Source organism: Xiphophorus couchianus, chromosome 8 (genome assembly GCF_001444195.1).
Source record: "Xiphophorus couchianus chromosome 8, X_couchianus-1.0, whole genome shotgun sequence".
NCBI lineage: Eukaryota > Metazoa > Chordata > Actinopteri > Cyprinodontiformes > Poeciliidae > Xiphophorus > Xiphophorus couchianus.
This window is the reverse complement of record NC_040235.1, coordinates 27,059,344-27,072,398: the sequence shown is the minus strand read 5'-3', so window position 1 is coordinate 27,072,398 and position 13,055 is coordinate 27,059,344. Positions and strand designations below refer to the sequence as shown.

General features: G+C 39.9%; 1 protein-coding gene across 1 annotated transcript; it reads left to right on the top strand.

Moving 5' to 3' along the window:
* Positions 1-1,459: 1,459 nt before the first annotated feature.
* On the top strand, positions 1,460-5,531 carry cetn3 (centrin 3). The gene is made up of 5 exons (XM_028024570.1): positions 1,460-1,610; positions 2,600-2,735; positions 4,079-4,193; positions 4,957-5,148; positions 5,231-5,531. The coding sequence occupies exons 1-5, from the start codon at positions 1,594-1,596 to the stop codon at positions 5,272-5,274; spliced, it is 504 nt and encodes a 167-aa protein (XP_027880371.1). The 5' UTR covers positions 1,460-1,593; the 3' UTR covers positions 5,275-5,531.
* The last annotated feature ends 7,524 nt before the right edge of the window (positions 5,532-13,055 follow it).

Genomic DNA, 13,055 nt, shown 5'->3' with positions numbered 1-13,055 from the left:
TTATTTGCCCCCCCTCCTCTTCTCCCTCCCTTCAGCTCACCTCCATTACAACCACACGTACCGGCTTATATGCATGTACATAACACGAGCTGAATATAGAACGCTCTGTTTTGCACCACATGTGTGCAGGGGTCATGCTCTCATGTGGCTTTCTAAGAAAGCAGCCTCTGTACAGCTTACGGATGCTGGAGAAGGTAAATATGTCCTCCAATTCCCCCAGAAGTACCCCCCCACTGGTAGACGGACTTAGCCTAGAGAGGAGGCATGAAAGAGGAGCTCTGTTAGAGAGGCAGAGGTCGGATCGATAGGAGAGCTGATTATAGATCAAAACCAGGCCTAGACTGAGCCTCTGGAGTTTACTTTTAATAAGCAGCAGCTTTTTTTTCTCCTTCATCCCGCATTATCTCAGAGAAAGAAATAGCTGTCTTCGTCATTTGTTATTTCACACAAGAGAAAGGGACTCCGACATCATTGTTCCTGAAATAACAAAGTCTCCTGACTTCACTAACATAAAGATCACCATTTTGTGTCTAAATGTTTGGATTGTAAGCAGAGACACATTCAGGAGGATGTGGGGCCCCAGGCTCGAGTCAGTTAGATATATTAAATGTTCTCTATACATGCAATCTGCAATATAGTACAGGATGTATCAACTGCAGATTGCTATGCCTTGTTCAAATGAAAAATAATGAAACAATCTTTGTATTTGTCTGTTTTAAAAGTTTCTGTTGAAACATGGCGTGACATTTCTGGTGCCATGTTTATACATGGCCTTCACTCACACAAAGATAAAAAAAACTGAAAGGTTTAAATAACAGTGAAAGGCATGTCTGTGATGATGTAGGGCTGCTGAAAAATACACCACTGCCTGATGTGCCTTGAGCACATCAGGCAGTTATTATGCCTGATGTGCTCAAGGTTTATGTTTGTGTGACATCATTGGTTTCAGATAGTCGTGAATTGGTCAATTCCAAACTACAATAAATTAAAACACTTAAAAGTGTTTTAATTTGTTGCATTGCATATATATACAGTATATGCATGTATATGCATATATATATGCTTTATATAAGCATATATAAAGCTTATATGCTTTAATCCTGAACAGTGTTTGCAAGACATCCACTTATTTATAAATACAAAATTATTGAACCCAGGACTTCTGCCATGCAAGCCTGTGCTGTTGTCCACTTCTGATTCTAGACATGAAGATAATCAAACACTGAATCACGAAAGAAGAAAATACAACCTTACGTGTTATATTATGTAAGTATAACTTCATTTTTCACCTGGACTAGGCTGGACTCCACTCTTTATGGTTGGTTCAATGGAATATACAGAATGCCATAAAGAACTGTAGTGAACGGGTAAATCAGAAGATGGGGCTAATGGTACTAAAAGGGCGCAACAGGGGCAAGAAGAAGAAGGACAAAGCAATCAGGAAGCGCCTTCCTGCTGCCTAGCAACCAGAGACCAATGCGATTCGTGAACGTGAGCGCGGATAAAGGGATTTATTGTTGTGTTGATTAGAGCAGCGCTAACTGTGTGTTTGACTGTAAAGTTCTGTTTTTAGACATTGAAACAAAAACCAGAATGAGTCTGTCTGTAAGGTAAGCTGCTGTTCCCCCGCTACTCCTGCTCTCTACCAGGACACAGTCACTTTGAAGGCGATAAACTTGCTTGGTCCGACCGGGTTAGCTGTTAGCATTTTGGCGTCGCTCTCTGCCGAGGTTTGTTTTCAGGGACGGTGCAGCTGGGATCGGATCAATGTAGTCAGCAGACGTGTTAGGATAGTAATCAGTTACTGCTATTCGTATTTAATCTGGTATCAGACATTTTTAGAAAAGTAATATCTAAACTGAAATCAAAACAGCATGCTTACTTTGAGAATTCTTAGGGACTATAAAAATAAAAAAAACACCAAGATGTTTTTATTTAATATTTTTTTTAGAACTGAGGAGAGTTTAAATTTAAACAGAACCATAGAATAACTTATTTATGTGCGTCATAATACACCTCGAACAGAACTCGATTCTTAGTTTAGAACTAATTAAAACCTGATAATTCAGTTCAGTAAAAATAGTACATGAGATAAATAAAAATGATTTTTAATAAAAATGTTATCTTATGATCTACAATGTCAAGAGAAAGATACTTGACTTGACCATTGTCCAGCGAGTGGTTATTGACACAAAGCCACAAATGAGGCTGACTGTGTCCAAACATATTCACAGAAGGTTCAGTGGGAGGAAAAAGTGTAGTTGGAAAATGGAAATAGAATTTTATTATGTGAGAAAATAAAATCTTAATTCATCCTAATTTGTTGTGATCATGGAAATTCCTTGGAGACAGATACATGTCATTAAAAATGGCAATAACAAAGATAACACCATAAGTGATTTTTTAAAAATTTTTTAAATGATATAATTTTAGGGTGGCATTTGTGCTTTCCTAGCTTGTACATACCAACTACAGAGTGCAGAACTTGAATTTCTAAAGTATGTTAGTACTAATAAAGTAGTAGTAAAGATACATTTATAAAATATTCTATCATGCATTTCCTTGGGTAATCTTTGATTTATTGCATGTTTCTTAACAGACCTGAGCTCGCAGGGGACAAACCCAAACGCAAGAAGAGGAGAGAGCTCACTGAAGATCAGAAGCATGAAATTAAAGAAGCATTTGATTTATTTGACACGGACAAAGATAAGGAGATAGATTACCATGAGCTGAAGGTGAGTGAGGGGGAAAACGGTAAAAGCTGTGTCATAAAAATTGTGGAATGCGTCATGAAAGCTATGGAATATCTCACAAAATACATGGCCTTATGTCACACATGCCTCAGTTTTTATGACACATACCACGGCCTTTATGACATGCTGTGTCACAAAACATGGCATGTCAAAAAAGCCTGGCACATGTCACAAAAGTTGTTTTACAAAAGTTACAAAAGTCTTGGAATATGTCACAAAATCAGTGGCCTGTGTGACAAAACCCGTAGTATATGTCACAAAAGCCGTGGCATATTTCACAGAACACATGGTCATATGTCACAAATACCTTTGTGACACATCCCATGGCTTTTGTGACATAAATGTCACAAAAGCTGTAGCATTTATCACAAAAGCTATGTTATGCCACAAAATCCATGGCGTATGCCACAAAGACCGTGGCGTATGCCACAAAGACCGTGGCGTATGTCACAAAGACCATGGCGTATGCCACAAAGACCGTGGCGTATGTCACAAAGACCATGGCGTATGCCACAAAGACCGTGGCGTATGCCACAAAGACCATGGCGTATGCCACAAAGACCATGGCGTATGTCACAAAGACCATGGCGTATGTCACAAAGACCATGGCGTATGCCACAAAGACCATGGCGTATGTCACAAAGACCATGGCGTATGCCACAAAGACCATGGCGTATGTCACAAAGACCATGGCGTATGCCACAAAGACCATGGCGTATGTCACAAAGACCATGGCGTATGCCACAAAGACCATGGCGTATGTCACAAAGACCATGGCGTATGTCACAAAGACCATGGCGTATGTCACAAAGACCATGGCGTATGTCACAAAGACCATGGCGTATGCCACAAAGACCATGGCGTATGTCACAAAGACCATGGCGTATGTCACAAAGACCATGGCGTATGTCACAAAGACCGTGCCACAGAAGTCATGGTATATGTCACAAAGCTGTTTCTAAAAACATGGTGAAAATGTGGCAGGAAGCACCACGATTTGGGTTTGCTGTCTCTCAGGAAAAGTGTGTTTGAGGAAGACATGCTTATTAAAAGTAAACAGTATTTCACTGTATTCATAAATGTTATATTAGTAAATAAAAAAACAGATTTGATTGTTATAATAGCCTGCACTAATCCGAAATGTTAAAAAACAACTATTACACAAATTTTTAATTGCATTTTTTTGCATTCATTTGTGTAATATTTTTTGTAATGGTCATTAATACATTATTAATCCGAGCATCAACTGCTAGTACTGGGACAGCATCACATTCATGTTTCATTCAACACTTCATCTGATTAATTGTCTGAGGTGGAATCCCCAGGTGGCAATGCGATCTCTTGGGTTTGAGGTGAAGAAAGTGGACGTTCTGAAGATCCTCAAGGACTACGACCGGGAGGGCAACGGCAAGATCACATTCGAGGACTTCAACGAAGTGGGTAAGGTGACGGGAGCAACTGCGCTGACAGTAGCTGTGTTTCCATTAAAAATAAAATTGCACAAATTGAAATTCCAAAAATAAATTTGCTTATTGGAAACATGTCATGTTGGAACAATCTCACTTTTCGCGATAAAAAGCTTTTCCAGAAAAACAGCCGTATCAGAATAGATTTATTTTGTAAAATTGCTATGGAAACACTTCTTTTTTTTTTGCATCAAACGAATCACGTGATCAGCAGCCGAATGTTACTACTGGTTAAAATAACAAAGAAGAAGACAGGAAGTAGTCGGAGGATGAAGGTTTGTGTTTTTGTTTTTTTCCGACAACCTGCAGCCGGCTCCACCAGAGCTCTCACAGTATTACATAGTTTATAAAAGGTTGTGTGTCATTCCAACGTGTTGAATCCATCACAGACTACAATTTCCCCAAAATGGCGTATATGTAGCCGCTCCCAAGTAGGCGGGGCTTGTCACTCCCAACGCCTGAATAAGACGCCAACATTTGTAATGGCTGATGGATGAGCGCTAGCCCCATGGCTGAATTATGAATATATCTCTTGGTTTTTAATGACTCATTCACGTGTGATTTTAATTTCAATTTCTTATTCAATGGAAACACAGCAATTGCAAAATGGTGGTGTTGTTTTTTTTCTCCCCAACATCAGCAGGATATGTACAAAGACTTGCGCCCATTTGGAATGAAAATGCAGCTACAGAAAGGCTTCGGCGACTAGTTTAAACGCGTTCTGTCGCCGTCCACAGTGACCGACCGCATCCTGGAGCGGGACCCCAAAGAGGAGATCATGAAGGCGTTCAGGCTCTTTGACGACGATGAGTCGGGGAAGATCAGCCTGAGGAACCTGAGACGAGTCGCTCGGGAACTCGGTGAGAACATCAGCGACGAGGAGCTGCGCAGCATGATCGATGAGTTCGACACCGACGGAGACGGAGAGAGTACGTCAGACTCCGGTTTTCCTACATTCTCAGCTGATTTGACAAGCAGGAAAGTGTTGATGAGCTGACTTTACTTTTTCAGTCAACCAGGAGGAGTTCCTCGCCATTATGACTGGAGACTCCTGAGGAATCACTGACTGACAGAAGCTAAATGACATCCAGCTTTTACTTTGTGGCTCTGAAGTGAACTGGACTCATTCATTGACCTGGAGTCTTTTTTTTTAATTTATTTTATTTTAGTTTTGATTTAGTTTTATTTATTGCCTGGCAGTGGTGGCGGTGAAGATCAGTTACTCCTGCATATGCATGATGCTGCTTTTTCATCTGGACTGATCTTCGTTTTTATCACACTTGGTTCAAAATAAAATGATGTAAAGAGGGAAGATCTGTGGGTTTGTTGTTTCCTCTGACTTGGAAAAGGTTAGTTAAAAAGTCAGCAGATCATTTCTAAAAGCGGCTGCATTTCATATTTTACAGTTACTGCTTATATTTGTCAGGAACATGTCAGTGTTTGGATTTGCTATTTATTTTGTTACACAATAAGTTTTTGTGACATTTTCTTTATTAAGACCTGACTCTTACTAAACTCCTGCTTGCTTTGCAAATGTGCTCTGCTTCATATTTCAAACCAGAAATCCTGCTAGTGAGCCGGAAATGATTGACTGATTAATGTTGGGAAATTACCCATAACTCCCTGCAGTTTTCCACTAGCCTGTAAGATTTGAATTTGTCCGGTTATCGTCTGTTGAGTTTTATCTTTTTCCTTCCTGTTTAAATGTGCTCATCCGCATTTCAGTGAGAAGTTCCATTTTCCGACAATGTTTTTTACACTTAAACATTTAAAAAAAAAAATAAAGGAACCCACATGTGGGAAAAAAAATTAAATTTATTTTATATCACCACCTAGTGATCACACGATGTACAGTATATAAATCTTTCTCTCACAAGGCGAGTGTGATGAAAATTCAACAACTATCAAGTATCTAGCAAAACCTCTGTTAGAGTATTAAACTACATACAGTAAAACCCACAAGTCTTCACACCCCTGCTGGGCTTAGATTTTCTTTGAACTGTGGGGTTGGACAAATTTCCCCAATACAACAATGGGGGAGGGGGGGAGAGTAAATTTTTGACAAAAATCTCAGAAATTTCAAGATTAATCTCAGAAAATTTCTAGAAAACCAGTATTAATGTCTGAGTTTCAAAAGTCAGAACTTTTTCAGTTTTGAAACTCAGAACATTTGAAAAGTTGAAAATTTTCACCATTTGAAACAGAAATTTCTGTTTTTCTAGGAAATTTCTGAGTTTAATTTGAAAATGTATGTTCTTTGTACTCCTCCTCTTGTTCCCTTATCTACAAGGGTTCAAACACATCATCGTACTCCAAAGCTGTTATAGCAATTTACAAAGTATCATATTTAAAACTAAATCTTAATGACGTGTAGAAATATCCTTGTTGGTATTACAGCAATAAAAACATTGTATTGTATTTTGCAAAAGTGGCTTAAGTTGCCAGATTCTCGAGCTAATGTTGGTAAAACATTCTTTTTAGAAGTTAGAAACTCGTTTCTCATTTTTGTTAATGAAATCTTATTTTTTAAATTTTACTGTCATATAAAGCAGCAGCCAGTAAAAGTGAATATGTTGGATGCAGAGTCATGTGCCCACCACCCACTGAGCGCTCCACCTGAACACAGCGCCGCTGTTGGTATGGCAACTAACTGACCTTGTCAGACAGATTTAGATCTTCAGACTCACTGTTTTATCATAACCAGCATCAGAGCCGTGCAGAGACCTTTGGAGGGGCAGGGGCTCAAATTTAAAAAAGGGGCACATTGAACAAAAACTCTGTACAACAACATAGCAACAACCCATATTAATCAAGAATCTAATTGGATCCTATTATATCATTGCCATCATGTGGGGAAATGCAAAGCAAATGTATATTTTCCCCAAAAGGTATAAAGTTTCTGTTTCTGCTGCTGACAGTCCTGGAGGGCTGAGCTGATCTGAGACTGTAGCTGTTAAACAGACCAGAGGAGAGAAGGTCAAAGGTTATAAAGTTATGAAATAAGCTAATTTGCTGCCATTTTACTAATTAAGCCCTAATAATATCTATTTAACCTCTAGAACAACTTGGCTGCAGACTGATTTATAGATCAAAAAGCTCAAAGGGGTTAACTCTATATAATAGATTAATGTTAGCACCTCTGAGACCTAGAATTATAAGACTGAGATATCAAGGCAAAGAAAACTCAATAGCTGCTGGTAGGGGCCATTCAGGGGCCTCCAGACATTCAGGGGCCCCTAGAAATGGTTTAATTGTAACAGACCATAGATCTAAACCTGTAACATCATTTATAGAGAATGATAATGTTACATTTTATTTAATGCATTCAGCTGAGAAAAATAAATAGTACATTTAGGATTTAATTAGGAAGTTTACTTTGTAAAAGTTTAAAGAATCATCTTGATAGTTTGATTGTTGTGTTACCATGGCTACAATATGGTGTAATCTTTGTGTTTGAGTTGGGTTTGTTCACAAATACATCACAGTAAATAACCAATAATCAGTGATTGATTTTAAACTGAGCCAATAAACCTGGTCTCCCTCTCACAGATTCACCTGATCAATATTTAAACATGTTAGTGATGCTGAGGTTCTTAGTAGGACGGGTTCTGGGGGGAAACCCCAAAACCCGTAATATGGGGGTAATATGGGGCCTTCTTTCTAAGGCCCCATATTACCTTGGGCCGGCCCTGCATGAACAGCCGCTGTGATGCGCATCTCTGGAATCTACCTGGAATCTACCTTTAATCCCCCGGTGGCCCCTGTCAGTCCGCTGATACTTTGGGGACATTGTGATTAATTTCATTGTGGCATGTTTGGCTTTTGCTGCGGTTCTAATTATTGCTACAATATTTTCTCTGATGTGCATTTTGTGAACTCTAAATGCTTTGGGCCGAATCTTCCTTTAGGACTTGAGGTTCTGCAATAACTTCTCTTTACAGCTGCGAACCTCCAGCCCAGATCCCGTCAGCAGCGGCTTTAACCACCTGGTAGAAACGTTAAGGAGAAGCAGAGTGAACAGAGAGCAGGCGGTACCAGGTGGTACTGGGGCTTTGAGCTGTGTCGCGACTCATGGTGACAGTCGGTACCGTGTCTTATATCAGGATCTCTGATATAAAGACAGATATTCTTTCTATCTGTCGGTGGACCGACTCAAGCTGCGAATCGGGCTTTTAGCAGAATGATGAAGTTAAAGTCAGAAGTTTCTCTGCAGCCGAAGCATTTCTGTGTTTGGGTGCGAGGCGAGTTTCGTCCCGCTATTGCAAGGACGATTATGAAAATATAAATAGGAACAGTTTTTGTAAAGTCAACATCAGACCTACGTTTTTATTCACAAACCAAAAAGGGCATTAGGGGCATCAAGGATAAACGGGGCAGGGGATCATCCCCTCTCCCCCTCCCCACTCTGCACGTACCTGACCAGCATGATGCAACATAGTGAAGCGCGGAACCTTTGACACTGTTGAGACTGTCACAAACTTGCTTTACCGTAGCTGTCCACTAGATGGAGCTGTTCGTTATAGAACAACAAAGAAATGTTTAGAGAGAAGTTTCTCAGAATGGAGAGAAATTTCTCTCTGACCCTAGCCCTTTTAGACAGTACCTGCCGTCCTCTACGTGGTTAATTATTGTATATTTTATCTATCAATCTATCAACATTTTGTATGAATTGCAATTAATTTTTGCATTGCTATGTATGTCATCTGTCATGTATTTGATTGATTTGTGCTCTATGATGTGTCTTAATGATGGATCCCAGCTGGGTGTAAAGTCCGGCTAATGGGGATCCTAAACAATAATAATAATATGCTAATATCTATCTGTCTCTCTCTCTCTTGCCCTCACTCTCTCTGTTATATATATACTGTATATATATATATATATATATATATATATATATATATATATATATATAAAGAATATCTCAGATAATTATAACTCATAGAAAGTTGAGTGGAAGGGAAAAGTGTGGTGGGGAAATATAAAATCAGTAACCATGGTGTTCCTGTTCTTGATTGGTCAGTAAACTCTTCTGACCTTTAACTCCATAGAAAATCTTTGGGCTGTTTCAAGAGGAAGATGAAAGAATCCAGACCCAACAATGCAGACGACCTGAAGGCAGCTGTCAACACAAAGCAGCCTATACAGAACCACAGGCTGATCTCCTCCATGCTACGCTGCATTGCTGCAGTAATTCATGCAACAGGAGCTCCAACCGAGCATGGAGTGTATAGACATGTACAGAATTTTCGTAAACCTGACTCCTTTGTTTAAAGACACTTTTTTAAATAGACCTTATAAAATATTTATATATTTTTTTAATTTTGGTTTGCATTATCTGGGAGCCATAATTATCAAAATGATCAAATTGAAATATTTCACGCATTGTGTTATGAATCGATGTATAACTTGTGAAATCAGTGACAAAAACATGAAGCTTTTTATGGCCTTCTTCTTTTTCGAGCTGTGCTTGTAGTTTCTCTGCTCCTCCTCTCTGGAAGCTTCTACCTGAAAACGTGATGAACACAAATCCTTCACCAGCTCCATCTGGACGGAAAACAATTAACAGTTGGATTATTAACACAACTGTTAATAATCCTTATCAATTATCTCTTTAAAATTAGCATTCTCGTTGCCTCTTTCTATTGTTCAAATGAAAATCTTTATATGGCATTTCTTGCCTCGATTTGAACTCCCTGACCTCTGAAGGAGAGCCGCTGCCCGTTTGCTCTTCCTGTCTGCTGAAGCCCAGAAGGCTCACCACCCCGGTTCCTGCTGGTAAAAACCTCCATCAACCACACATTGGCAGCGCTGAGCTAAGACTAACCACTGTATTGTTTTTTGTTTTTTCTGGTTCTGCAAACATTTAAGAGATTCTGAGGAGTTAAAATGAAAGTTACGCAGCAGAAAATCGTCACGCTGTGTATGCGTGTGTGTGTGTGTGTGTGTGTGTCTGTGTGTGTGTGTGTCAGTATGCGCTCATTCAGGCTGAAGATCAGAACAAATGTGTGTTAATCAGAGCCAGCATCTGCTCTTTACTGCGGGGATCATGACTCGCCCTTGCACTGGCACATGTCTGACTGTCGGCCCCTGAACCAGGGCAGCACACACTCCAGAAATAACTCAACCCAGTTCCTCCCTGGTTACAACCCCAGCACCCGCTCTGTTTGCTTTCTGCGGTAGATCTACACAAACAGAGCCGTCAGTACTGGTTTCCAGCAGTTCCTGTGGCTGAGTGTTAAGAAAATGGATGAGGACAGATTACAGAAGGAAAGAAGTAACTTGGAAGAGGATAAATACATTTCTTAACCATAAAACTGCCCAGATATCAAATATGTGGACACTGGGAAACAAGGGCAGGCAATACTGTAAATGAGTAACTTCATAGTGCTACTATAAACATGTTTGTGTGAAAAGGTTGTGATGCCAATCAGCAGAAAATCACGTCTGGAGTACTGTTGTGTCTTCAAACAGACTAAATGAAGAAAAGCAGGCATATAATGGTATTTTATTTTAATCTGAAAGCTGTTGGAAATGTGTCCTCTGTACCATGAGGATGCACAATTAAAATAGTGGAGTATTTTTTCAACCTAACGTTGACTCTGCAGTTTCTTCCAACTTTTGCTGCCACCATTGAGCGTACTAGCATCAGCGCCACTTAGAGGAGAAGGGAGAACTGTTATGTATGGACAGCTGATGTAAACCGTGCAAGGACAAAAAATCAATTTTACATGAGTTCACAAGGCAAATAAACAGATTTATAAACATGAAAATGAAGGATGTTATATCTATAATTTCAGTGTTTTAGTTTTATCTTTGTTTTCTCCTGTTAAATCCTGTTATTTCAGCTAATATTTTTTTCTCAATTTCAGTTTTCATTGTTTTTTTAATAACTTTGGTTCTGATTCTTCTCTCAATAAATCCAACAGTTCTAAAACTTCCTGGTGCCGGAACAACTCCATTTTCCATTACTCCAATCTATACCCTCTTTCACAGAGAGCTGGAGTGAAGACAGATTGTAGAGCGGTGTGCCTCTCCCCTCCCCCACCTGTTGCTCCGAGGTTATCATACTATCAGAGACTCATACCGGCCTCTGCTTAGTGAAATGAGTAGGTAACAGCATGTACATCTGACCCAGCAACTAACTCTGCAGGTCACTAGTCAGCATGCACCACTACATTTCACACTATGTTATCTATTTTTTTCTTCTTCTATGTTAATTTAATGTCATATTGTTCCTGCTTTTCTGTTACATTGTGAAGATGGCAGATCTGAGGAGGTGCTTCTCACTGTGGATCAGAACCTTCTTGAAGCTTGAAGCTTCCATCAAACAGAATTGTGTTCTGGCAACCCTGGACAGAAATGAGGTGTGCTGATAATTAATCTTGACATCTGAAACAATAAATCAGAACTACAGTTACATACTCCAGCTACCCAGAAGCCCCCAGTCCCCAGTCTGTTGGGAGCATGCAGGAAAAGAGCAATGCTACTGATGAGCAGAGTCAGAGTTCCTTCTGGTGAGTTCAGCTGTCAGTCATTAGGCGCAGCTTTGTCAGCCATGTGTCAACACTTAACCTCTGACCCTGACCGAGACACTCGGACATGAGGCATGTTCAGTTTGATCTCAACAGGAAACTATTTTCAGATATACAGAAAAATAAAAATAAATGATGTATATATTCAGCTGAGCTGAATCCCGATAGAGAACATAGAGGGAGCTGCATTTTAGGGTTGAGTTGTGAACGATGTTGATCATCTGCACAGTTTTAGAGTTGTAGTCTGTAGCCTGCCTTTAGTTTTAGCGAAGGCAGCAGAGGAAGTGAACATATTAATCAATTAATGTCACAGCAAGAGGAATGTGTAAGACATCCTATTGCTCTAAAGATGTCATGGTCCTGCTTCCCACTGGGTTGTTTACACCTTAGGTCATTTCCTTTAGCTTCATCGAGTTGGTGCATTACATACTTCACGGCTGTACGTTAGCGATTTTGTAACATCTGATCTAATCCTTTAAAATTGCAACGAAGGGTCCAGACCCTCTGAACGACGCAAAGCGCAGAACCAGGCTCTGGTTTTCACCGGAGTACAGACCACCTGTCTGTGACTCCGTCTTTAGAAATGCAAGACGATGCTGACGACTCCTACAAACTCTGCCAGAGTGTTTTCTGTCGGGTGTCAGCTGGACTCATGTGTGACACCAGTGTCCAGGTAGGTGCCCCGACCTCTGACCTCTCCCGTTAGAATGACCTCACACCGCCTGATTTCTGTGAGTTAAACCCCACTGTGAAATGACTGGCATTTCAAGCAGCTCCTCACAGTTGTCTCCTGCCAGTGAGCATCTGAAGTTCTGTCTGTCTCCGTTTTCAGCTGGAGCTGCGGAGGAACCCAACAGCTCTCATCCCCACAGGAAAGATGGAAACCTTAAGGTTCACTGAAAAAGCACAAAATCTTACCAAGCAAGTTTTGTGTCGTTTCTAGTGCAAATATCTTGGTGCACTTGAAATTGACAAACCTAGAAGTAACTTTCCAGCAGGAAATAGCAGCTTGATTTAATTTCACCTGTAATAAGGAATAAGTTTGTGTCTTGTGATGAGTGAAATTATCTGCCAATGCAACTAGTAATTTTTAATCAATATTAATTACTCAAATCAAGCTCTTATATCTTGCTGAAAAGTTACATGTAAGGTAGTTTTATCTTATTTCAAGCGTATTAAGATATTTGCACTAAAACTACACAAAAATGACTTGGTAAGAGTTTGTTTTTTTGCAGTGTAGAGGTTACAGATTGATGACCAGACTCTCTTCTCTTTCCTTCAAGAGAGCAGATTCCAGGGTT